The following is a 24,320-nucleotide window of genomic DNA, read 5'->3' as shown; positions in this document are numbered from 1 at the left end:
ACTTAGTTCATGAGTTATTAGAGAAGGGGGTGCTGAGATCTAGATGACATTTCTAATAGAATACTTCTGATATTTAATTTAAAAAACAAAGCAAAACAAAAAAACACACCACCACTATATCACAATCAACAAGCTAACTAAAAATTCAGTTAAATTATACCTTTACTGTGATAAAAATAAAACAAATCCTGCTTCTACATTCCCAATATGGGCCATGGGAACAATATCAGCTTTGGAACAACTCCCTGTTTAAAGAAGCACTTGGGTCAGAAAAATGGCGCCCAGTAACAGCGCGGGCGCCACGATGACCCGTGACCACTGGCGATGCAGTCTTCCCACGGAGAGCCTCCGGGACACTATCACTACTTAGGTACTAAGAGAGCTACTCCCACCTACATGATTACCCATTAAGCATTCAAGATCCTGCCAGGCCTCTGGAAAGACCTGGCATATTGTTGCTCCACATTATTCCAAAAATAATTTAAAATATTCCCTTCTGTAGTTAGCTGTCCTCCCGCCAGGAGCCTAAGGGACAATATCAGTCTGTTTATATGCCTTCTCCCACAATTTTCCAAGCTGGTTGGTGTCTATTTCTGGTAATAATGAAATGAAAATGCTTCTTGCCAATTCCCACAGCACACATTCTCCAACCTTGTACAGCATTTTCAAGGCCTTTTTGTAGCCTCGCTTGGGGCTAAAAGCTGAAGTTCAGGGAAATAAGGGACTTTCATTTACTCTGCAAGTGTGAAGAACAGTGTCTCTATGTACTTGGCTGGACACCATCAGTGACCAAATCAAAATCCCTGAAAAACTTAGACAAAGGCAGAAACGGCAAAAATCAAAGTTCAGCCAAAAACTCTTTAACTGTGCTTTAGAGACCAAAAAGGATAGCTAACCTTTCATTTCTGAGTTATTTTCAAATGCACTGCCACCATTTCACTCACCTCAGAGTCAGCGTCATGCTTTGTCCTTCTTGCATGCTACTTAAAAAGCCAAATTATAGCCATTACATTTTTTAATCTCTTCTAGAAACACTTCCAACTTTACCTGAGGTTCTCAGCAATGCAGAGATTGGTAAGAGTACCCAACAGCTAGAGATGGCAAGTGGCCGCCATATTGGGGCGGCACAGCTCTACAGGTGAGTGATTTTTTGTTAAGTACTTTACTATGGAATTGCCTTATTTATTACTAATTTTCTATCACAAAACTAAGAAATTTTATAAGCCTAAACAAAAGCACAAACTGTGGAGTCTTTCCTCTTAGGTCTCCCATATGTGCTTTCTCCCCTCTTGGCTAGTTTAGCTCCTTATTCTCATAAAAAATTTAATCTCAGGGACAATTTATTCCAATTTTCCCTTTCTTAAGGAGATTTCAGGTTTCTTTATAATCACGGCTCTCCCACTCCTTCTTTGCTGAGGATGTCATCAAATGAGAGAAGGCTGGATGTACAGTCTTCCTGCTGCCCTGGAACTCACATGCAGCAGAAAATAGCAGCATTATCATCCCACACAGGCCGCCCCCCACCCCCTGCCCTTTATATTCCAATGTGCTGTCTTCCCTTCTGTACCTTTTGCACTGGGCACTTCTTTCCATTTTCAACTGGTTTCTCTTTAATAGAGGTGTCTTTTCTCCACCATTAGTTGCCCATGGGCAGGCTGAGTTAAAAACATATCCCTGAAGTCTCCTCTTCTGCCTTCTCAATTTCAGAATTAAGACCTCCCCTGCTCCCTCCCGCCACCCCCACCCCCCAAAAACCAAACTGGAAAAAAAAGCCAACCTGCTCAAGAACAACGCTGATTCCCTTTCCCTACTGGCACATCGATCAGAGCCTTGTTTCTTCTCTGGTTCTTTGTGGTCATTTCAAACACCTGATTCAGCAAGACTGCCCAGCCTCAGGAAGCAACAACCAAGCACAAAACAGACACCAGGAACTGTTCCATCCCGTACCCACTTCTGGTGATAATCAAGCCTCCATGATCAGGCAGCTCTGCTTGCCTGCTTTATCTCTAGAACCTGTCCTACCTATAAGCTGCACTGTAGTCATCCATACGACACTTCCTCTTCAGTCTCTGGACCACTGACCATTACCACCACCAAGAAAGCACAAGGGCAGCCTCAGCTCACACCTGTCTGTGGTTTTTTTTTTTTTTTTTTTTAAAGATTTATTTTTATTTATTTAACTCCCCTCCCCTCCCCAGGTTGTCTGTTTTCTGTGTCTTTTTGCTGCGTCTTGTTTCTTGTTTCTTTGTCCGCTTCTGTTGTCGTCAGCGGCATGGGAAGTGTGGGCGGCGCCATTCCTCCGGCAGGCTGCAGTTTCTTTCGCGCTGGGCGGCTCTCCTTACGGGGTGCACTCCTTGCGCGTGGGGCTCCCCTATGCGGGGGACACCCCTGGGTGGTGCAGCACTCCTTGCGCGCATCAGCACTGCGCATGGGCCAGCTCCACACGGGTCAAGGAGGCCCGGGGCTTGAACCGCAGACCTCCCATGTGGTAGACGGACGCCCTAACCACTGGGCCAAAGTCCGTTTCCCTGTCTGTGGTTTTATTTCTATTCCCACCTCGTCACCAGGCTTGGGGAAGGAAGTCCTCCCACACTGCAGCAGTCTAGATGATACCATTCTTGGCTTGTCTAATCTAAAACCTCTCTGTGTCTAAACTAATAAGGTATTTTTTTTTCTCTCTTCTTCTGTGAAAAATTCTTATCTTCTCTTTCCTTTCACTCTTTCAGTTCTTTTCTGTCCCCTTATGGCATTCCACTGAGACTTTGCAAAGACAACTGAAGATTCTTCCCGAAAAGTGCTATGAAGGGAAGTGGCTGTGGCTCAATCAGTTGGACTCCCATCTACCATTTGGGAGGCCCTGGGTTCGTGTCCTGGGGCCTCCTTGTGAAGGCAGGCTCAGTGGCAAGCACTGTGGAGCGCCGCCCGGCCCGCAAGCACCGCAGTGAGCAGACTCAGCAAGGTGACACAACAAAAAGGGAGACAAGTAAAAACTCAAAAGAGGGCATAGCGAATGGACACAGAGAGCAAAACAGCACTTAAAAAAAAAAGTGCTATGACGTGCCCAGAGGCAGTGGTGAGATGTGCCTACAGGCACCTGGAATGGTCTGTAGTCTAGGATGGGTCCCAGCAGTGCCCACTGTCCTAAAGGCTGTAAACCTGGGCCCGAGAAGATACCTTTGCCAGAATGAAAGTGTGAACAATCTAGAAGATGTGGCTCAACCTCTTTCAAGGGAAAACAGGAGGTGCTGCTCCTTCCCGGCCCACACACCTTTCAGATCTCTCAAAATTTAAGAGGGAGAGGAAGGAATAATTAACTGTGAGAGCAAGCACATGAACTTGCCCAAACCTACCCTCTCTTATTAGTGGCAGAACTGTATTTAGAACCACCTTTGGAGGGCAATTTGGCAAGATCAATCCAAATTTTAAGTGCACCTTCACCTAACATTCTAGGAATGTACCTTACAGAGACAGTTGGGCATGCTCAAAACAATGTGCAAGAGATACACACTGCTGCAGCACTTATAAAGCAAAAGATTAGAAATTACCAAAGTCCATCAGTAGGGACTGGTTAAATCAAAGTAGGGTATAATTCCTAAAACAGAATTCCAAGCAGTCTCCAAATAAGTAAAAAAAAAACTTCTGTATGCACTGAGATGGGTAAATTTTCAGTGGTAAGTGAGAAAAACAAGATCCAGATCAGAGTGTATAGTATGCAATGATCTGTGCATAACAAATAGATATACCACCTCAAATACGGAGGCTTTGTATAAAGTAATGTTTTAAAAATGTAAATCAAGAAAGAAAGGTTGGTGTCTTAGTTTGCCATGGTCTCTGCAACAAAGTTCCACAGACTGGTTGGCTGAACCTCAGGGATCTGTTGTCTGTTTTGCTGGAGACCACCCCGGAGTCACAGGGCCAGGCTTCCTCCGAGGCCTGTGGGGATGCTCACGGGCATGCAGGAGCTCAGTCCCAGCCTCGGCCCCAAGGCTCGCTCCCTTCTGCCTCTTCTTCCCTGTGTCCAAATCTCCTCTGCTTCTAAGGACTCCAGTCGTACTGGATGAAGGCCCATGCTGATTCAGCTTGGCCTCTTCTTAACTAACCGGATCTTTGAAGCTTTTATTTACAAATGAATTCACATCCTAGGACCAGAACATGAACATGTACTTGGCGGGACATGATTCAATCTGTAACAGCGGACAAGTAACAGAAGTCTAAAAAAAGAGTGACCAAGGAAATCCAAGGACTATTTGGGGAAAAGGAGTCTTGGTCAATCAATTCTGAACTAGCCAACAGTTTTGCAAGGCCATCTCCACTGTAGAGATAAAGGCATCAGGATATTTTAGCCTGAGAACATTTAATATTTTCTAGAACGATATCCTCCTGCTCCAACTCCATGCTCAGCAAGTTCAGATTACACAGTGTCTTCCCCATGGCTCTGCCTAGCACATGCTAGTGTCAGATCCATTAGTCGTCCAGACTGTGTAACTAATTAGCAATTCTCTAGTCTTTTAAAGCTCAGGACTGCTCTCACTGTATTGAAACACCCAGGTTTCAGAATCCACAAGGTTCAAAGTCAGGTCCTAGACTGTAGCAAATACACTAAGGTAGTAGTCTCTGAGGCACCTTTAGAAAAGCAACCAACTGGCTTCCTGTAAAGGCAGCACTTTCCTTCAAAATGTCAGTAACTGGCACATAGCTACAAGGTAAGTTCTATTTTTCTAGTATTTCCCCATCTCTTTGCATTAAGTTACTCTTATTCTCTTGTTGATGCTAATTGTTTGTGGCTCTCCTTCTATCTGCCATATAAGGGAGGTCATGTCTGCTAAAGTTCTCCTTCAAACAAGTCCATCATTGACGGAATGCCTTCCATGCAACAGCACAATGGTAATTACTAAGAGGAATCCAAGAAAACAGATAAAGCAATCTAGGTGAGGAGAAAAATCTGTGCACAAACTCAGAAACAAATGGATTATGAACCGAGGTGGAGGCAGGCCCTGCCTGGGCTTGACAGGATCCTTCTACCAAGGCCGTCCACGGTCTCTAATCATACTGCTTTACTGTTGCTGGCCTCCGTCTCCTTTTGCCCGGAGAACTGCTGCAGCCCCTCACCCTCCTGTCTCCTGTCAGTGTGTCATGCTTCCTCTCTGCTTGTACAAATAGAAAATGCTATGCAATCAGCAGGTATTTCTCTCCTTGTATCAGAACTAGAGTTCCCCAAACTGGTGTGCTACATTTTCGATCTTTCACAAAATGAATTTTCTGTACCTTGCCCATAAAAGATGCTAAGTAAATACATGCTTTGCATCCACCAGTAATAGTCAAGAATTGGAAAAGTCTAAGTTGTGATAACAGAGATTTCTATTGAACTACCATTTTCCATTCTACAGAACTCCAATTTTAATAGGTGTTTGGAGGGGAGGAGAAGAGTCCTTTGGTCAAATATGCATGGGAAACATTGGGCTATACAAAGAGAAATGAGCTTCTTTACATTAATGAAAATACACTTAATGTTACTCTCTTAGAGAACAGTACTGGGAGAATATTATATGTAGCCTCTCCTATATATTCTTTTGTCTCTACATCCTTTTCCATGGAGCATATCCCAGGTCGCAATTCCTCCTCTGTAAAATGGGGATAATGAACACAGAAATGCTCAAAACGAATGCTAATCACATTGTAAGTACTCAAGAAGAGATAGCTAGAAATATCAATACAATTCCCCATGCTGCTATTTAATACAGCAATCTTCCCAGAAAAGTGAAATGAAAACATTTCTACTGTATTCCCACTGTTTACCTTCAAGTTTTACACATTGAGTGGTCCCGCCTTTGCCCGAAAGGGACTTGCTTGAGACTACAAACAACAGAAAACATTTACAGAAATAATTGAAATATATGACATAGCTTTAAGTAAGAAACCTAGATCTCACATACAAAAAGAACAAAGTTAAAAGGGTGATGGATTTTCTTCATTCCAAAAGAAAAGGCCTTCAGTATTCTGAGGGCTGAAACAGTCCCTAGTACACAGTAAACACTTATTAAAAGCTTGATGAAAACCTTGAAAAACAAATGGATGAACAAATATTACCTTGAATAGCATCTGAGTATTATTTCCCAATCACTATAAAACAACTGGGAAACTCAATACTTTTTTTTTAAGGAGGTACCTGTGATTGAACCCAGGACCTCATGCAGGCAAAGCAGGTGCTCAACCACTGAGCTACACCCACTCTGCAATTTTTCTTCCCAGTACATTTTTATATTTAGGCTCCCACACTCCCCTTTGGAGATGCTTAATCATACAGTTAGAAGTATCAGAGAGAAGAAGAGTGGTTGCAATCGTTTTGTATAAGAGGCAAAGGGGTATTTGATTGAACTTATCTTCCAGGTAGGTCACAATAAAAAACTTGGCTTAAAAAAAAAAAAGTATAATAAATAAAGACAAAGAAATTAAAAAAAAAAAAAAGTATATAAAGGTGTAGCAGTTTGATATAGTTATGAATTCCAAAAACAGATACTGGATTATCTTTGTAAACTGGTCTGTACCTGACCATGATTAAATTATGATTAGGGCTTTGACTGGGCCACATCAGTAGGGCGTTGAGTCCCTGCCCCTTGGTGGGTGGAGACTCACAGATAAAAGGCATGGCAAAGGACAGAGTTGGAGGCTTTTTGATGCTGGAGTTTTGATGTTGGAGTTTGATGCTAAAGTCTTAAGCTGGAGCCCTGGGAAGTAAGCTCATAGAGGGAAGAGAAACAAGACCCTGGAAGAGAAGAATCCAGGAAGCCTGAACCCTCGCAGACGTCGGCAGCCATGTTGCTCCAACATGTGAAAATAGACTGGTGAGAGAAGTAACTTAAGCTTTATGGCCTGGTATCTGTAAGCTCCTACCCCAAATAAATACCCTTTATAAAAGCCAGCAGGCTTCTGGAATTTTGCATCAGCACCTCTTTGGCTGACTAATACAAAAGGAAACGTGCATCTCACATAATGGTACTGTTTAAGTGAGCTCTGTCTTTTAAAATAGAATACATATCTCATATTTATGCATCTAATTTATTCATGAATTTATCATTTATGAATTTTTACAGGAATATCTACCTGTTTAACTGGGCTGGTTTAAACACTCTGCAAACTATTTGGGGCACTGGAAAAGATTTGGTAATGAATGGTAGTGATGGATGCATAACGCTGTGAATGTAATTAACGGTAAAAAAAAACTGAAAAATTTTCTAAGAACTATGAAACTATCAGAAACAAACTATGGGGAATTAAATGGTTTGGCAGAAGAAAAAAGTTAAATTTAGAAATGTGCCTTTTATAAAATCAACAGGGCTATTTCCAACTATTATTTTTCTTTGGGAACATAGATCTTAAGTCTTCCTGGTTTTAAAATATGAGATTCTCAGGCTATAACCTCACAACAGTTTCACTAATTCTATCATCCAGTATCTTTTCTTTATTTCACAAGCTATTTATTTCCAAATAACCTGGTAATCCTCACATTAAAAAAAACTCTAGGACAGGGGTCAGCACACTATGGCCACAGGTCAAATATTTTTGTATGGCAAATGCCCAAGAATTGGGTTTAAGGGGTTGTAAAATAAAACAAAGAATATGCAACAGAGATCTCATGTGGTCTACAAAGTCTACAAATATTCACTCTCTGGTTCTTTACAGAAAATGCTGTCAAGCCTACCCCAGGATGTTTATTATAGCTTCCTCAGTAATTTCAAATAATTCATATCAGTTACAAATTTACAGCAAATCATCAACTCTCACAGTGGTGACAAGAACAGAAGAACAGAGCACCTGTATGACAACAGCGCTCTCCTCCTGTGTAGAAGGAAGCACAGGCTCTGTGAGCAGGTGATGGGAGCCCGCCAGCTGGAGTGGGACCCCGAGGAAGAGCACTTCAGCTACATGCGGGGCCAAACAGCTCAGCCGCACACGGGGAAGCCTTCTCTCGTGGTGTGCCGGTGAACTGGGACGGGAACCAACCATTTTCTCATTTGGCACACCACATTTTATCTAGCCAAAAGAAATAAAATAATTCTTCTCTGTGATTTTTCTGAAGTATACCAGAGGTAAGATGGAATAAGGAAATAAGATAAAGCTGAAAATCTCCAAAATGTTCTCTAATTAGGTTTTCTTATACAGAGTTCTCTCAAAGTATTCAAAAGCAAACAAACTCAGTAACTCACTCCAGAGCAGGTCTCAGAACTCTGACTTTTAATGCTTCTAATATTCGGTTTAGCTCCACAAATGGCTCTTTTTGACTTGGGTCTACAGAAAGACCGGATTCCTGAAAAAATAGAAAGAATTTCTGTTATCAGCAAGCAAAGGTAAAGAGATAGTAGTAAAAGCATATGGGGAAAATTATAAATAATTTCCTTTTAACATACATTTCTATAGCAGAGACTAATGACTGTCACCCCTAGATTCAATCTTCCTCCTTTACCACAGTCATGGAACCCCTAAATTTTAGCTAGGCACATAACCAAATGGAATAAAGCTGGGTATGGTCTTGCAAGGTATCAATTCTGGCCAATGAAATACAAGCATTTGTGGAATACAAAGGTGTGGCTGGAGCTCTAGCTGCTGCTCTGGACCATGAGGACAAGGAAAGCAGAGCCACAAGGAGACTCGGTTCCTACGAGTGTCACGAAGCAAAGCTGCTGTACACGCCGTGGACTGCCTCCTATCTCTGATTTCTCTGGGAGAAGTCAACTTCATTTTTGTTTAAACCACTGTTATTTGGGATCTTTATTACTTGCAAACAAAATTAATCCTAAATGACATCATTTACTTTAGGAACTTTATGTTGACACATAAAATCCCTGTCAGATACCGAGAAAGAGCTCAGTTATTGTTGATCTGAGTTGTTTAAAAGATAAAAGGCTTAGATTAGAGGTTCGGTTTACAGTCTGGCTTTAAATTATTTTGTTCTTATAGTCCTTCATTTTTCTAAATGGAAAATGCAATAGCATTTGGTGGCTAAGCACAGAGCCTGGAGTCCCACGGATTTCAGACCGAAACCCATTTCCTTCATTGCCTTCACTAACAATATGGCCATAAGCCAAGTTATTACTCTCCAGACTCAGATTTCTCACCTGTAGAAAGGAAACAATAATTTTGACCTCAAAGAGTTGCAGTGAGGAATAAAGGCAGGGCTTAGCTAGCAGTAAACGTTCAGCACAGAGCAGCTGCTGCATCATGACTGGGTGGCACTGGTTACTGTACTGAAATCCCCACGCTCGTGTTTAACAGAAATAAAAGACAACACTGCTCACTGCAAGTACATTTTAGCTTGAAACTCATTTCATAAACAAGCTTCTCTGAGCTGAGACAGCAGAACAAACATTAACCTCCCTGTTCTGTTCTGTTCTTCTTCTCTGCCTTACTAACCTTCCCTATCAAGAGAGGAAATGAAAAAAGTAGTATCAGTTCTGACCTTTTTTGTTCATGACCCTAGGACTTACCTTCTGGGCCAGGAATAAGGAAAGAGCCATCTGGATAGTAAGTGTTAGAAATGTAATTTTTACCAATTAAACAAACAAACAAAAGATTTCCTAATAAAATAGGGTTAGCCCTGGTCATTAAAATGTTGAAATTCTATCTATGGCCAGAAGAAGACTAAAGCCCGCTCTGAAAGTCATGGGAAAGCACAGGGGTGCGCTCAGAGGCAGAGCCTCTGACGGCAGCAGTGGAAGAGCCTTGCCTGGCAGAGCTCCTCGGCCACGTCCAGCATCCCCTGCCGGAAGAAGTGCTCCGCCATCACCTCGTTGAGAAGCCGCTGGCTGTCCGCCTGCCAGCAGCCGTCTATGCCAACACTGCTAATGTCGGAATCAAAATTCTGAAAAAAAGAGAAAAAGAACCATCAATTAACTGGGGTACATCATGCTATACGATTTTACCCGCCTAACAGAAAGAATGGTCTTTGTTTCACTCTCAGAGACTCCTAGTAAGGACGCAATTCCATTCATCTATAGCTTATCTGACAGGAGGGAGTGTTTCCATCGCTCCTTTCTAGAACTTGACATTCTCAAGGACTACTGCTACGAGCATAAGGGGTACATTTTTAGAGGGCTTTAGGAAAACATATAGATTTAATGTGAATAAATTGATTTCTAGGTATTATACCACAGCAATATTTTCAGAGGTACACAATGATATGTATAAAAGCATGTTCAATGAAGCATTGTCTTGTAATAGAAAATAACAGAATAAAATAAAATAAAATAAAATAAATAAGAGAGGGAAGCGGCTGTGGCTCAGCTAGGCTCCGATCTACCATATGGGAAGCTCTGGGTTCACGTCCAGGGGTCTCCTTGTGAAGGCCGCAAGCTGCAGAGAGCGGCCAGCCTGAAAGCGCCACAGAGAGCTGACTCAGGAGGGGACACAACAACAACAAAAAGGCGGGGGGGGGGGGGCGATAAGCAAAAAAAAAAATGCAGAAGAATGCGCAGCGAATCGACACAGAGAGCAGACAGCAACCAAGCTGCAGGGTGAGAGGGAATAAATAAAAATAAATATAAATAAAGACAGACAGAAAAACGTACAGCGAGTAGACACAGAAAGCAGAAGCAAGGAAAGATAAATAAATTAAAATAAATTGAAATAAAAGGAGAGAACCCCCTACGATTATCAAAAGATTAACTAAGCAATCCATGGCACGTCCAAACAACTGCAGCATGGGGGCAGGGAACCGGAGCTGGCCAGGGTTGAGAGAGCAAGCAGCTCTATAGCTTACTAGCTGTAAGATCTTGGCTAAACTACTTAATGTGTTTGAGCCTCAAGCTTCCTTATCTAAAGTGAAAGAAGGAACAGTACCTCCCTTATGGGACCACTGTGAGGATTAAATGAAATGCTAGCCGCTACTATCACTAGTATTCAACTAAAGACTGAGGTTCATCACTCTGTGATGGAAAAATGTCCATTACACATTAAGCAGGGGAAAAAAGCAACTTCTATACAAATATGCTCCCATTTTTGTTTTTAAAAAAAATTGCTTAGGAAAAAAACTTGGATGAATACACACCAAAATATCAGCAGAGCAGCAGTGATCGGGTGAAGAAGAGTTTTACTTTTTTCCTTACACACTACTATATTCAAAGAGCAGATATTCCTTCTATCGTAAACTAAAATCTTTTTCTTAATCAAATGGGATGATTTTATTTATTTATTTTAATGTTACACTCAAAAAATATAAGAGGTGCCATATACCTCCCACATCAACAAGCCCCCACCACCGCGGCACACTCACTGCACTTGGCAAACACACCCCGGGGCACTGCTGCACCACATGGATAACAGTCCACGCTGTAGTTTACACTCTCCCCCAGTCCATTCAGTGCGTCATGGCAGGATATATAATGTCCAGCATCTGTCCCTGCAACATCATTCAGGACAACTCCAAGTCCTGGAAACACCCCCTTTAAAAGCACACGTGGCGAGGGTTCTGGTTCAAGGTAAGACTGAGTAAGCATAGCCTGTCTCTCCCACTGAATGCAACTAAAAGCCCTGGACAGATTGCATGGAGCAGCTATTTAAGGACACTAAAAAGTAAATAGTAGCAAGTATACTGTGGAAGTGTGTCAGAATTCAAAGCACCACAGAAACAGCTGTGAGTATACAGTTTTCCTTCCTTCGCTATCTCCCAACCTAGATGCCAGGCAGTGAGGATCTCAGAAGGGGGCACCAGGAAGCAGAGAGCTCCAGGAGAAGCACTCCCTGGTCCTGACCTGGGGATTCTCTTATTGCATACAGTGCAGGAGAAATCACATTGTTTTCCTCCATTTTCTCTGTACTTCTGGCTCAAGGCAGACTGTAGGTGTGTTAGTTTTCTACTATGACTTAAATGAACCCAAATTTATTTCCTAACAGCTCTGTAGGTCAGAAGTCCAGCAGGCCTAGCTGGTTTCTCTGCTCCTGGTCCCACGAGACCGAAGTCAAGGTGTTTGCCTACCTAGGCTCTTGTAGAAGGCTCTGAAAAGAATGTGCTTCCGGTTCAGGCCGTTGGCAGAACTCAGTCATGTGCTGTTGTAGGACTTAAGTTCCCCCGGCTTCCTTCATCTTCAAGGGCAGGTCAGCTCCCTCACACTTTGAATCTCTCTCTCCTTTCTGCCTGCCTGTTGCTTTGAGGGGCTTAATATGATTACACTGGACACACCCAGAAAGTCCAAAATAGTCTATTTTAAGGGCTACTCATTAGTAGCCTGAACCACATTTTCAAAGTGCCTTTACTGCAGTACATAAACTAGTGTTTGCCCAAATAGACTCGGGACGGGAATCTTGGGAGGACATCATCACAATTCTGCCCACCACAGCAGGCAACCTAAAACTCTGAGGGAGGGGAACTTTTCAAACAAGCTGTAGTCTCAAGTGGGAGGGACAAAAACCCACCACAGTTTTCTGTCCTTCTACCACTTGGCCTAAAACACAGGCACAGCTATGGCAAGCGTCCAGGGGAGAGTAAAGCCCTGACTTTTTGGCTGGATACCAAAAGGAAGTTCCAGGGAACCAGAAAGTAGTAAGATGATCAGACAGAGGAAGGAGCTCAGGAAAGAGACCCCTTAAAGTGGTTTATGAACTCCTGAGCTGCCCCTGAGTTGTTCAGGCATGGATCTGACCCTAGGCAGTCTATCACGGGCTTTGTGAACTGATCTAGGGGTTAGACCTAGTTCTCAGGTCACCGACTGGCCCCAGGGTGGTGCAAACAGAGTACAGATCTGCACAGCACTGTCTCTGGAACAGAAGCTGATGCTGTAACTACAACCCAGAGAAGAAGAGTTGGAACTTTTGGCCTAGAACATAACCAGGTCTACTGCCTGCTAAAACAAAAACAGCAACATTTTCCATTCTATTTAAACAAGATTCAAAGTCTCATAACATAATATTTGACATGTCCAGGATACAATCCAAAACTTGGGGCCTACAAATAAGCAGGAAAACCTCCACTAACATGGGAAAATACAATCAACAGCATCAAGATGATACATATGTGTCAAAGTGTCATATTATAAAAATGCTTGTAGAAAGAAGGACAAACACTCTTGAAACAAAAGACAAAGTTTTAGCAAAGAAAATAAAGATTTATAAAAAAGGAACCAAATGGATCTTTTAGGACTGAAAAATACAGTAACCAAAACAAAAAACTCAACAGAGGGACTCATTTTTGCATTTGACAATGCAAAAAGTCAGTGAATTTGTGGGTCAACAGAAATTATCTAATCTAAATAGAAAAGAAAAAAAAAATGAACAGAGCCTCAGTGACTTGTGGGACAAAAGATCTAACATGCAAGTTAACAGAATATCAGAAGAGGAGAAAAAAATATTTAAAGAATAGTTCCCAAATCTGGTAAAAGACATAAACCTATAGATTCAAGAAGCTCTGTGAGTCCCAAAAAGGATAAACCCAAACAAATCTATACCCACACACCTCATAAGCAAACTGCTAACAACTAAAGAAAAAAAAATCTTGAAAGCAATCAGAGAAAAGTGATGTATTACATAGAAGAATTATGATTCAAATGACTGCAATTTCCCAAGAGAAACCATGGGTGCCAGAAGGGAGTGTACAACATTTTTTCAAATAATAAAAGAAAGTAACTGTCACCCAAGAATTCTATATCCAGTGAATAACCTAGGAATAAAAACGAAAGGCATTCTCAGATGAAGGAAAACTCAATTTGTTGACAGCAGACCTGCTCTAAAAGAACTGTTCAAACAAAGGGGAATGGTACCAGAAAGAAAACTGGAACATGAGTTGTGAAGGAAGAGCAAATCTTTAGCATGATCTGAAGGCTTTCTGTGCCCAATTCTACTTCTTTCCCCTTTATCTTTCAAAGTAAGCATTATCCAGTAAGAGTCTTGCATTTCTTTTTTTTTTTAAAGCACATAAAATTAGTTATGTTTAGTTTCAACTGAAATTACAATCCTAGTCAATCACTGCTTAAATATAATCAAACTAGCATGAGATTACTTTACAGCACACGCAAGAACAAGTAGTGAGTAAACTAGTAGTAACAGCTGCAAATGGCCTCAGACTATTACAATCACAAGGCAGGAGCAGTCTCCTCTCCAAAATTAAGCAGGTTTTTCCTCCCTTTATAAGAATCTGTTTGTTGAGGGCTGATTTTATTATAACTCTTCATCAGTACTTCCAAGCAAATTATTATACCGTTATACGGTCTGTGACAGAACACAGGAAGTGGAGACTGTGCTACTTTGTTCCTCTTCTCATCTACAGCAGAAGCACAGAGGGTGATCCATCTTATAGATATCCTCCTCCCATTCTCCCCAGGTAAGGGCCATTCTCAAATGAATAGGGGATTGGGTATCTGCAGGTGGGAGAATTTATTACAAACTCAGGGTATCTGCCTATAACTTTCTAAATGTCGAAGTGTACAAGACTATCAAAGGTCCCTTCTCATTTATCTGTCAACCTCATTCTATCCAAATATAATGCCCAGGTTTTCACTTATTCATTTAATAGTTATTCTCTAATCTTGTCATCCCCAACAAACTTATCAAAGCGCCTATATCACAGAAAAGAAACAAAACAACTCTGGAAGACAAGGTGGTCAGCTCAAAGAACCAACCATATTAAAACAGATCATTTTAACTGGCTGAATATATTAAGTCAGTACTTTAATGGCTATCACCAGACAGCACCTGCTTAGACCAATCAAAATAATTCTTTGAGGGGAGTGGGCGAGCACCTGCTTCGCTTGTACAAGGTCCTGAGTTCAATCCCAGGTACCTTAAAAAAAAAATTCCTTAAATTCTTTCCTTAATATACATGCCAAAAGTAAATTTAGATCACCTAGAAAACTTTAAAAAGCAATAGTCTAATATTTAAACAATTCTCTTTAGATTTAGTACAAAGTTTTACAACAAAGTTCTCTTCACCCACCTTTATTTCCACAAGGCTTACAATGGTCACTTCCACAAAGGTATGAAAACCAAATACCCTAACACTCAGGGTGTCTCTACTACATTCCAGTCCTATGACTTATTTGCTAGGCTTGGAAACTACATCTAAGTATGAATGTACAAAGCATTAGATGAAATTAGAGCCCTTCTTTCGCTCTAATTTTATACAGTTTAAACCTCAGAGGTAGAAAAGTAAATTTCCTTCATAGCTTATTTTCTGCTCACACATAGTGAAAATTAAAGCTAAGACTGTAAAAAGACAATGGAATACGGGGCCAGAACTCAAGTGCAGCTTCTTACTGTTGCATCAGGGCTGAGATGGGGTCCAGCTTCTGTTGCTAGGTGACCAGACTTGTTTGCATGGCTGCCCAGGAAATCGGCAACACCGCAAACCAGCCAAAAGGTGCCTAATTAGGAGAAATACCTGCCTATTAATAGCAACTTCTGTTTTACTATACTTTTTTCATTTTATACTTTAAAAGCAAAGTAAAGGCCTTGGCACTCTGTTCTTAAAATGGGTGAGAAGGATTCAAGCAAGAATCTAAAGCAAGAAAGCACCATTCAAGGGTGTGACTGCCTGGAAAAGATGTTATGGCTTAGAAAGCAAGATCTGGGACACACTAATTTGTATTCCACCTCATGTCATTTTTAGTGTCATTCACCTTTATGATGAATTAAGAGCTTTAAAATCTGGAAGATGAGGCAGAGGAAGAATAAATAAGTAATAAAACACCATTAATGAAATTAATGTAATCTAAACAGACCTTTTAGACCATACTTATCACCATGCTTCCAAGTCAGTTAGACATATGTCCCTCCTGTTCATCTGCTTTAGCAGTGAGGTACACTGCAAAGGCTACCTAACAGAAGAAGAAGACCTGGCTCCTGGTTCCATTCAGACTGGGAGAAGATTTCACGTATAAGTCACAAAAGATTAATATCCAAGAGTAAACACACACACACACTACTAATCAATAAGAAAGACAAACAACCTAATAGAAGGAATGGGGAAAAAATGAGTGAGAAATTCACAGAAAAGGAGAAATCCTAATAGTCAATAATATGAAAATATGCTCAGCCTCAAAGATGATCAAGGAAATGTAAATTAATACTAGATGCTATTTCACAACCATTTGATTTTTTAAAAATTTTAAGTCCAATAAAACCAAGTATAGGTAAGAAATAGGAACACAGAAACTGCTATACGGCTGTAAACTGGTGCAACTGAACGCTTTACAGAACATTCGGCAATATCTAGTAAAGTTTATGATGAGGGATATGCCCTACGATGAAATAATTCCTTATTCAGGCCTATACAAGGCAGTAGCGCTTTGCAAACTACAGATTGGGAAATAAACTTAGTAGTGTATCATAGTCAGCATTTCGTTGATGCATTCTACCTTTTTAGACATTCTGTTCTCTCCTCCCTAACACATTCACACCCCGACTTTTGTTTTCAAAGCTAAGAGAAATGAAAGAAAACAAAGTTAAGAGAAATATAGGTTGTTCTAGATCGAAGAAGGAGGGGAAAAAGCCTCATTGATGAGTTCTTCCTTTATTTTATAAACAGAGCAATCTGACATGGCCAAAAATATGCTAAACCCCTCTAGTGGGTTTTTAAGGTTCTTAAAATGTTCCATTACCTAACACCTGTCACGTGTGCATCCCCACCCCTCTACTCTGGTCAAGCTGCTCCCCACCCCCACCCCCACCCCCACCGCCTCCTGATGTGAGCAGAACATAGAAAATTAGCTGATTAATTATTTCAAGGATGGTACATAACTCTTATCATTCTACATGCATAAAAGAGAAATTAATTGTAATATCTAATATGATATTATAATATAATATAAACATAAATACAGAGGGTACCGTAGGACACTAAGGATTAATTCATTTGAGGAACTCCAGTTGAGAAAGGTCCCTTTAAATCCTAAAATCTGGGTTTTAATGCCATCTCTATCAAATGTATTGGTTAACTTCACATGCCAATTTAGCTAAATTATGGTGTTCAATGTTTGCTCACATACTGGCCTGTTTGTTACTGAGGTGATATTTCATAGACAGGATTAGCATCTATAATCAGTTGATCTTAAAGGAAATGATCTATGTATACTGTGAGTGGGCCTTATTCAATCAGTTGGCATTCTTAACAAGAATTGAGGGTTCCAATCATAAGAATTTCTGCCTCAAGACATCAACCAGTTCTTCATGGATTTCCAGCCAGTCACCTTTCTCCAGAGGTCTGGACTCAGGGGTTCAGCATCCCTCTTACTGGAGTTTCCAGCCTGTGGCCTGCCCTAGAGAGTTGTCTTTCAGCCCCATGATCACATGACTCAATTCCTTCTAACAGGTCTCTTAATATATACCATCCTGCTGGCTCGGTTTTTGTGGAGAATCCTGACTGATACAGGCAGGTTACTTACTTAATCCAAATCTCAATTTTTGCATCTGTATCTGAGGACAATAATTCCTACTTGACAAAGTATGGGTGAGGATTAAGTTAAATAATGTACATGAAAGCATCTACTAGCACCTAATCAACAATAAATCTTCAACAGACATTAGCTGAATCTGAGAGGCAGGCATAGGCACCAAATCTTCTGATTTCACACGGAAGAGGGTCTTCATTAGAAACAAATAAAAACAAAAACACAAAACCATATTAGCACAGGCATTAATAACAGGTTCTTTAAAGACAAGACAATTAAAGATTGGATTAGTTGGCACAGTTTAACGGGTGGAAGGTCTTTTGTCCTTCTCAGTCGCATCCAACTTGGATGCTAGACCAAGCAAGCACTACCACTTCCAGCCTCAGGGAGTGCACCTGTGCTATGTCGAGGTCTTTTGGAATTCTCTGACCCTGCATCCGAATGTGAGACCTGACGACAAAAATCCACGCTTTCCTATGCGGCTCTGGACTATGTTCTAACACAAAATTATCAACCAAATAATGCAGTCTCACTAAGTCCAGAACAGGAATAATAAAAAAAAAATAGGCCCAAAGCTTAGGGCTAATGATGTAATGTGACAGATGGCAGAGAAAGTAGAACTTAACGCATCTTCTCTGCTGAGGACGAGCTTCAGATTGAAAAGGGCAGTACCAACACAGTTTCACGGGAAATGAAGCCCAATGAGTGAGGAGACCCTTAGGGCATCGAGCTGGAGTATGCATCAGGACTCTTGGCTTCTGTGGTCATTTTGCCCAAGTAACCTGAAGGGAAGGCTGAGGTAATCAGGGGCAGGCCTCAAATGACCCCTCCTCATCTCTTGCTTCTATTTCTCTCAGAACGTAGGTTTTATCTCCCATAACAGATCGGCTTCTTTCAAGGGCTACTACGAGGTGCCAGTATTCCCAACCCTCCTTTCCTCAAGAGCTCTACCTAGAAAGATCCTGGGGAAGGACTCTGAAGTACCCACCTGGACCAAACAGCTGCGGCCAAGGGAGTAGGGTGCTATAATTGGACTGCCTGGTCAGATGGGCCAGGCCCCTTAGGCCAAGCACTGTGGCCAAAATGGAGAAAGATAATGAAAATATGGCTACTCCTCTTCACAGCACATAATTCTAAAAGGAACATTTTCCATCTTGATCACAAAAGTATGAAATATTTTATTAAATGCTTTTTAAAAGTTTAGACACATTGTCTACTGCATTTTCCTGGACTACTCTCCAGCAATTCTGGGATGGAAAAGTTAGTTTGATACATCTACATTCCTAGCTTTGCTTCACTGTTTTCTTTCAACTCTGTCAACTACTCCTGTTTACAACTCTAGAAGTTCCACCCAAAATATATATCAAATTATCTGTGTCTCAAACTCAGTTCTTCTCCTAAGAAAAATCAGAGTGAATCTTGTCTCTTAAATTTCCTTTTTCATTAACACTAACATTCATTTAATATACAATACAAAATTTACTCATTGTGTAATAGAATTTTAAAGCTAGTGTATTTCTGACTTTATACACTATCTAAACTACTGTTTAAAGCTAACTATAAAACTTTATCTCTCACTAGCATCTTTTTCTCCTCTTAAATCCCAGTCATACCTACATAAAAGGTAGGCCCAGACTGCTCATCCAGAAAGATCTTTAAAATATTCAGGTTCACTTTTTATACCATTACTCTATTCTTTAATACAATCTACATTCTGCCTCACCAATGCAGATCTCCACCTAGTGGCAGCTCCGTTCAGGCAACGTGCTTAGAAGAATTCTTTTAACCATTATTTCCCCCTCTTAAACATTATCTGCCCTGCAGTGACGTATCTTCTCGTACAGCACAGTATTTAAGAACACACACTTCTGAGTAAAATCTTTTTCAAAATCTTGCCCTACCACTTACAAGCTGTACACTTAAAGTTTGTTACTTAATCTCTCTGAGTCTTAGTTTCCTCATATGTAAAATGAGAATAATAATGTACCTACATCATGAGACGTAAGTGTGTGGAAAGCACTTAGCCCAGTATCCGGAACAGAGTCAACACTCAGTAAGTGACAGCTATTATCTTCCTACCCCAACCTCACCTTGGTCCAATTTCGTCCTACTTAATGAGGCCAAGCAAATCCTAAACTGCTTTCGTCATCCCCCCTCCTGTCCCTTAATTTCCTGTTGGACCAAACCCACACTGCTCAGGCCTTCCTCCCGTGGTTTGCCTTCCCCCAGCCCGCCCGCGCCCTACTCCTCAGAGGCAGCCATCCTAGCAAGCCAGTTCCTAAGAGACTCTCTAAGGAGAGTCGGGCACAACAGCAGCAGCGGTCTTGCTCCCCATTCTGACCCCAGAGAAACATCACACCTCACTGGGCTGCTCTAAACCTTAGCCATTCTTCCAAACCAAATTTAAGATACCAACTTCACAAATCTAGTAAGAGTACAATGATTTTCCCTTCACTTCACAGTAAGCAGTATCCATCTCACACAAACGTATTTTGTTTCCTTAGAATTTTGCCAGCTCTTTCATGTGTTTAAAAAGCACTCTTATGTGACCAAACTAGACTGCAATCTTCTAAGAACACATACTATGCTTTTAACTTTCATCTATTCCACAGATTTTAAACTCTTAACACTACATTTTCTCACACAACACAACACACACACACCTGAAAGTCTAAAGCAGTAATCATTTATACTGACTTTTAGGTAGGACACTAAAGAAAAAAAAGTCAAAAGATGAAGTAAAAACACTGAATAAAATGCCCCTAAGAGGATGGAATCTAGATTTTCTAAAAAATGGGGAAAAGGAAATAAAAACATCCCAACATGTCTTATATATATTTATATATATATGTATTTTTTCTCTCCCTTTCCCCATCCTCCCACCCCCAGCTGTCTGCTCTCTGTATCCATTAGCTGTGTTCTTCTGTGACCACTTCTATCCTTATCAGTGGCACCAAGAATCTGTGTCTCTTTTTGTTGCATCATCTTCTGTCAGCTCTGTGTGTGTGCAGTGCCATTCCTGGGCAGGCTGCACTTTCTCTCGTGCTGGGCGGCTCTCCTTATGGGGTGCACTCAGCGCGTGGGGCTCCCCTACACGGGGACACCCCTGTGTGGCAGGGCACTCCTTGCGTGCATCAGCACTGCGCATGGGCCAGCTCCACACAGGTCAGAAGGCCCTGGGTTTGAACCCTGGACCTCCCATGTGGTAGGCGGATGCTCTATCCATTGAGCCAAATCTGCTTCCCCCAACATATTATGTTTTCACTTTAACAACAACAACAAAAAGGTCACACAAACCACAGTGATCATGTAATGGGCATCTGAAAATAGTCAATACACTAAGCAAATCTTCCAACGACTTTTTATGTCCCTTCTGCAATAATTAAAAGCCAGGAAATGCCTTAGCTAACACCAGGAACTTCTTCTCCCCTCATGTTTTCAGAGAAAGGATGACTAGAGAGCTTTAAACTACTATATCATTGACGGAAAAGTCAAGTCACCATAAGGATGTCAAATTTACTAAAGTTCCTCACTCAAACCCAGGCTCCTCGCAAAGGAGCACCTGGCTTCTGTGTGTCCTAGTCTCCTGAGGGCGGGAGCATGTGTGCACAGCATGGTGCTCAGGGCTGCTGGACAGCATTCCAGTTTATTACTAACACTGTCTGCTGTGGTCCTTCAAAAGCCTTGCACCACAAAGGCTTCGCTTCACCCTGTTTGCTCACCGCCTATTCATACGAGTCCACCCAGCATTTACCACAGGCTGCCCCAGAAGCCTGTACAAACTTTCCAAGTTCAAACCAAGAGAGGTGGAGGGTTTTACAAGCCCAAGGCATCTTATCTGTCAATGATCTCCACAGAACTCCTCATGTGAGAAGCTCACTCACAACGTCTAGGTAGCGCTGGTGGGAAAACAGCTTCCCCTATAACTGAGGTCAAGTAGATGCAAAAAAAAAAAAAAAAAAACTACTTTGTTTGGGAGGGAATACACTGAAAAACACTAGACAATTGGGTTGAAAGATTTAGGCTTTCCTCTGTGGACTGTAATTCAAACACTCATCAGCATCAACTCACTACCGTAACGTTACATGAAGGCTCAAAATAATTCAGAATCCCAGGGAAAAAAGAAATCCAGGTCATCTAGAACCTAAACTGCTTTACAGGAACATAAAAAAAAAATTTGAAAGAAATGACAAAAAAAGATTTTTTACAAAGCCCTTCTCAATTCCAAGTACATGGGAAATGGCCTTAAAAAAATAATGAGTAGGGAGCAAATGTGGCTCAAGTGATTGAGTGCCCAGCTCCCACATGGGAGGTCCTGAGTTTGGTTCCTGGTGCCTCCTGAAAAGACAAAAAAAAGCAAAACAAATGAAAAAACCAACTCAGGGAGGCGGATGTGCTTGAGCACCAACTTCCCATATACAAGATCCCAGATTCAATCCCTGGTACCTCAAAAAAACACACAAAGTAATATCCATTTGGGGCACCAAACACAGCTAAACATTTTGCCTCAAAGATTGGCCAAAATATCTGACGAACCTTATGAATATCTGTAAAGACTAAATGGGGGAGAGCAGGTAGGCTCAAACCTACCACATGGGAGGTCTAAGGTTCGGTTCCCGGTGCCTCCTAGAGAAGACGAGTGGGTTGGAGTGGCAAGCTGATGCAACAAGATGACGAGAGAGATAATGCAACCAAGAGACAGTGAGCAAACAGTGAGAGAGACACAACAAATGGAGCTGCGGTGGCTCAAGTGATTAGACATCTCCCTTCCACCCACATGGGAGGCCCCAGGTTCGGTTCCCAGTGCCTCCTAAAAGAGAAGACAAGCACACAGCACGCACAAACAATGAAGCGGGAGCGGATAAATAACAATAATAAATCTTAAAAAAAAAAAAGACTGACTGGATCAGAAAGAAGTCATTCAGCAAACCACCAGTAGCTATGACCACTCCTGGACATTTCTGAGAGCAAAAGAGGGTTGTGAGAATAATTATGACAGAACAACAGACATAAACTAGGACACAGGGACGCACATGGTTTCGCTCCCAGTGGCGGAATGCAGATGTGGTGAATTACTTGTCCAGTTGCTCCAGATCCTTGTGGCCAATAGCACATATAATGGACAGGTGGTTACCAAGGCCTCCCACCTACCCCGAGAATCTAGGCTCTTTTCTTCGCAGACACTTTCTCCCATTGGCTGCCTTGGAAACCACAGCTTTTCTTACAATCATGGCACCTTCTGCTCCTGCTGTCAAGAGGCTGACCCTGTCATTGACTGTAGGCAACCTGATAGTCAAGCAGACACCCCCAGATGCCTCCTGGGATTCTCTGGGCCTTTGAACCATCTACATCACCAGGATACCCTGATCACTGACAGCCACCAAAATCTGATGCATCCTACACACTGCCAGTAGTCCTTCCCTTGAAGAAGCTGAGGGCTCTCACCCACAATGATTAAGAACATCTCTCAAGTGCATCACCATTCCTGTAGTCCTCACGCCAGTTCACACCAACAACTACAGAGACCAACTTCCAAAGCCACAACCCTAAAACGATCTGATGCCAAAGCCACCTCCAGGGCCGTGTTCGTCACCTTGGAGAGACCAAACAGGTCCACACAACCTCAAAGCGATTTCCAAGAATACTCACTGCCTTCCCAGCCTCTGCTGGTGACTTCCTACCTGGAACCTCACTGCTGCCAACACCTCTTCTCTAGCCTCTTTTGTGGAGGCAAAGGCCGCACCACTATGGCTGTGGTGGGAGCTCTCTGAAAGGCCACTAACACCGTAAGCCACCGCTACACCCCACCTACTGGTGAAGGACATCTCCTCAGAAGCACATAGTTCTGGCTTAGCAGCCTCAAGTCCAGCTTCGCACCACTGCTACTCTACAGGAAAGCTTCTAATGGTCAGAACTAGCCACGTGTTAGAGCCACTTTCTGGCTTCCACGATCTTCTCTACATATTATAGCTATTTGCTCTTATGCATACAGACTAAGCAATTCACAGGACTGGTTAGGAGATGCTTTTGTTACAAAGGTCTTCCTACCCCACAGAAGTTTACAAGGGGTGAACAGAAATGCCCATCACCACCACAATCTCCCCAGTGGCTGAAGCAGTCAGAGGAACCACACAGTAACCCTGGGTTACTTACCCTAAGCCCCACAGGACCAAGAGCGCCATGGGCACAAGTAGTCCAGTGCTAAAACAGACACCTGCTTGTAAGACAACGGAGTCAAAGGCTGCTGAGTCAAGAGACGGCCCAAGAAAAACAGCGCCCGACAGAAGTGCCTGGCTTCGCCAGCCAACAGCCAGCTCGCCCACGGAAGGCAACCCTGGGGAAGAGGGGCCCGCGTGCAGCCAGGCCACCGGGGAGACAGCCAGGCAGGCCGTTTTCCTCACAGCGGAGACTGAGTCACCCTGGGAGCAATTCAGGAAGCACGAAAAGTTACTTCTGTAAACACACGCCCACACAGCGGGCTAAAATTTCCTCAGAAATTTACTCATCAGGTCTCTAGGAGCTCTAGGCATTATTATAGGCAAACGGACAAACAAGGCTATAAAGGGAGAGAGTTTTTATTTTTATTTTTTTGTTTTTTAATATAATAACAGCAGGGAACATGAGTAAAAATAACATAGTAAAACCACACCCACCAAAGTTATCAAAAACAAAGATGAAAGGAAGAGCATAAAATAATCTGGGATGGGAAACGGACTTTGGCCCAGTGGTTAGGGCGTCCGTCTACCATATGGGAGGTCCGCGGTTCAAACCCCGGGCCTCCTTGACCCGTGCGGAGCTGGCCGTGCGCAGTGCTGATGCACGCAAGGAGTGCCGGCCACGCAAGGGTGTCCCCCGCGTGGGGGAGCCCCACGCGCAAGGAGTGCGCCCGTGAGGAAAGCCGCCCAGCGTGAAATGAAAGAGCAGCCTGCCCAGGAATGGCGCCGCCCACAC

General features: G+C 42.3%; 1 protein-coding gene across 2 annotated transcripts in view; it reads right to left on the bottom strand.

The window, feature by feature from the left end:
* RMND5A (required for meiotic nuclear division 5 homolog A) overlaps positions 1-24,320 on the bottom strand; it is a 60,602-nt gene that overhangs the window by 17,246 nt on the left and 19,036 nt on the right. For both annotated transcript variants that reach the window (XM_058279052.1, XM_071208952.1), the window contains exons 3-4: positions 9,722-9,856; positions 8,205-8,305 (exon numbers count right to left, since the gene is read on the bottom strand). In XM_058279052.1, coding sequence (XP_058135035.1) covers positions 8,205-8,305; positions 9,722-9,856 — 236 coding nt within the window. The remainder of the gene's footprint in view (positions 1-8,204; positions 8,306-9,721; positions 9,857-24,320) is intronic.

Source organism: Dasypus novemcinctus, chromosome 17 (genome assembly GCF_030445035.2).
Source record: "Dasypus novemcinctus isolate mDasNov1 chromosome 17, mDasNov1.1.hap2, whole genome shotgun sequence".
NCBI classification, from domain to species: Eukaryota; Metazoa; Chordata; class Mammalia; order Cingulata; family Dasypodidae; genus Dasypus; species Dasypus novemcinctus.
This window is presented reverse-complemented; position numbering and strand designations above follow the sequence as displayed.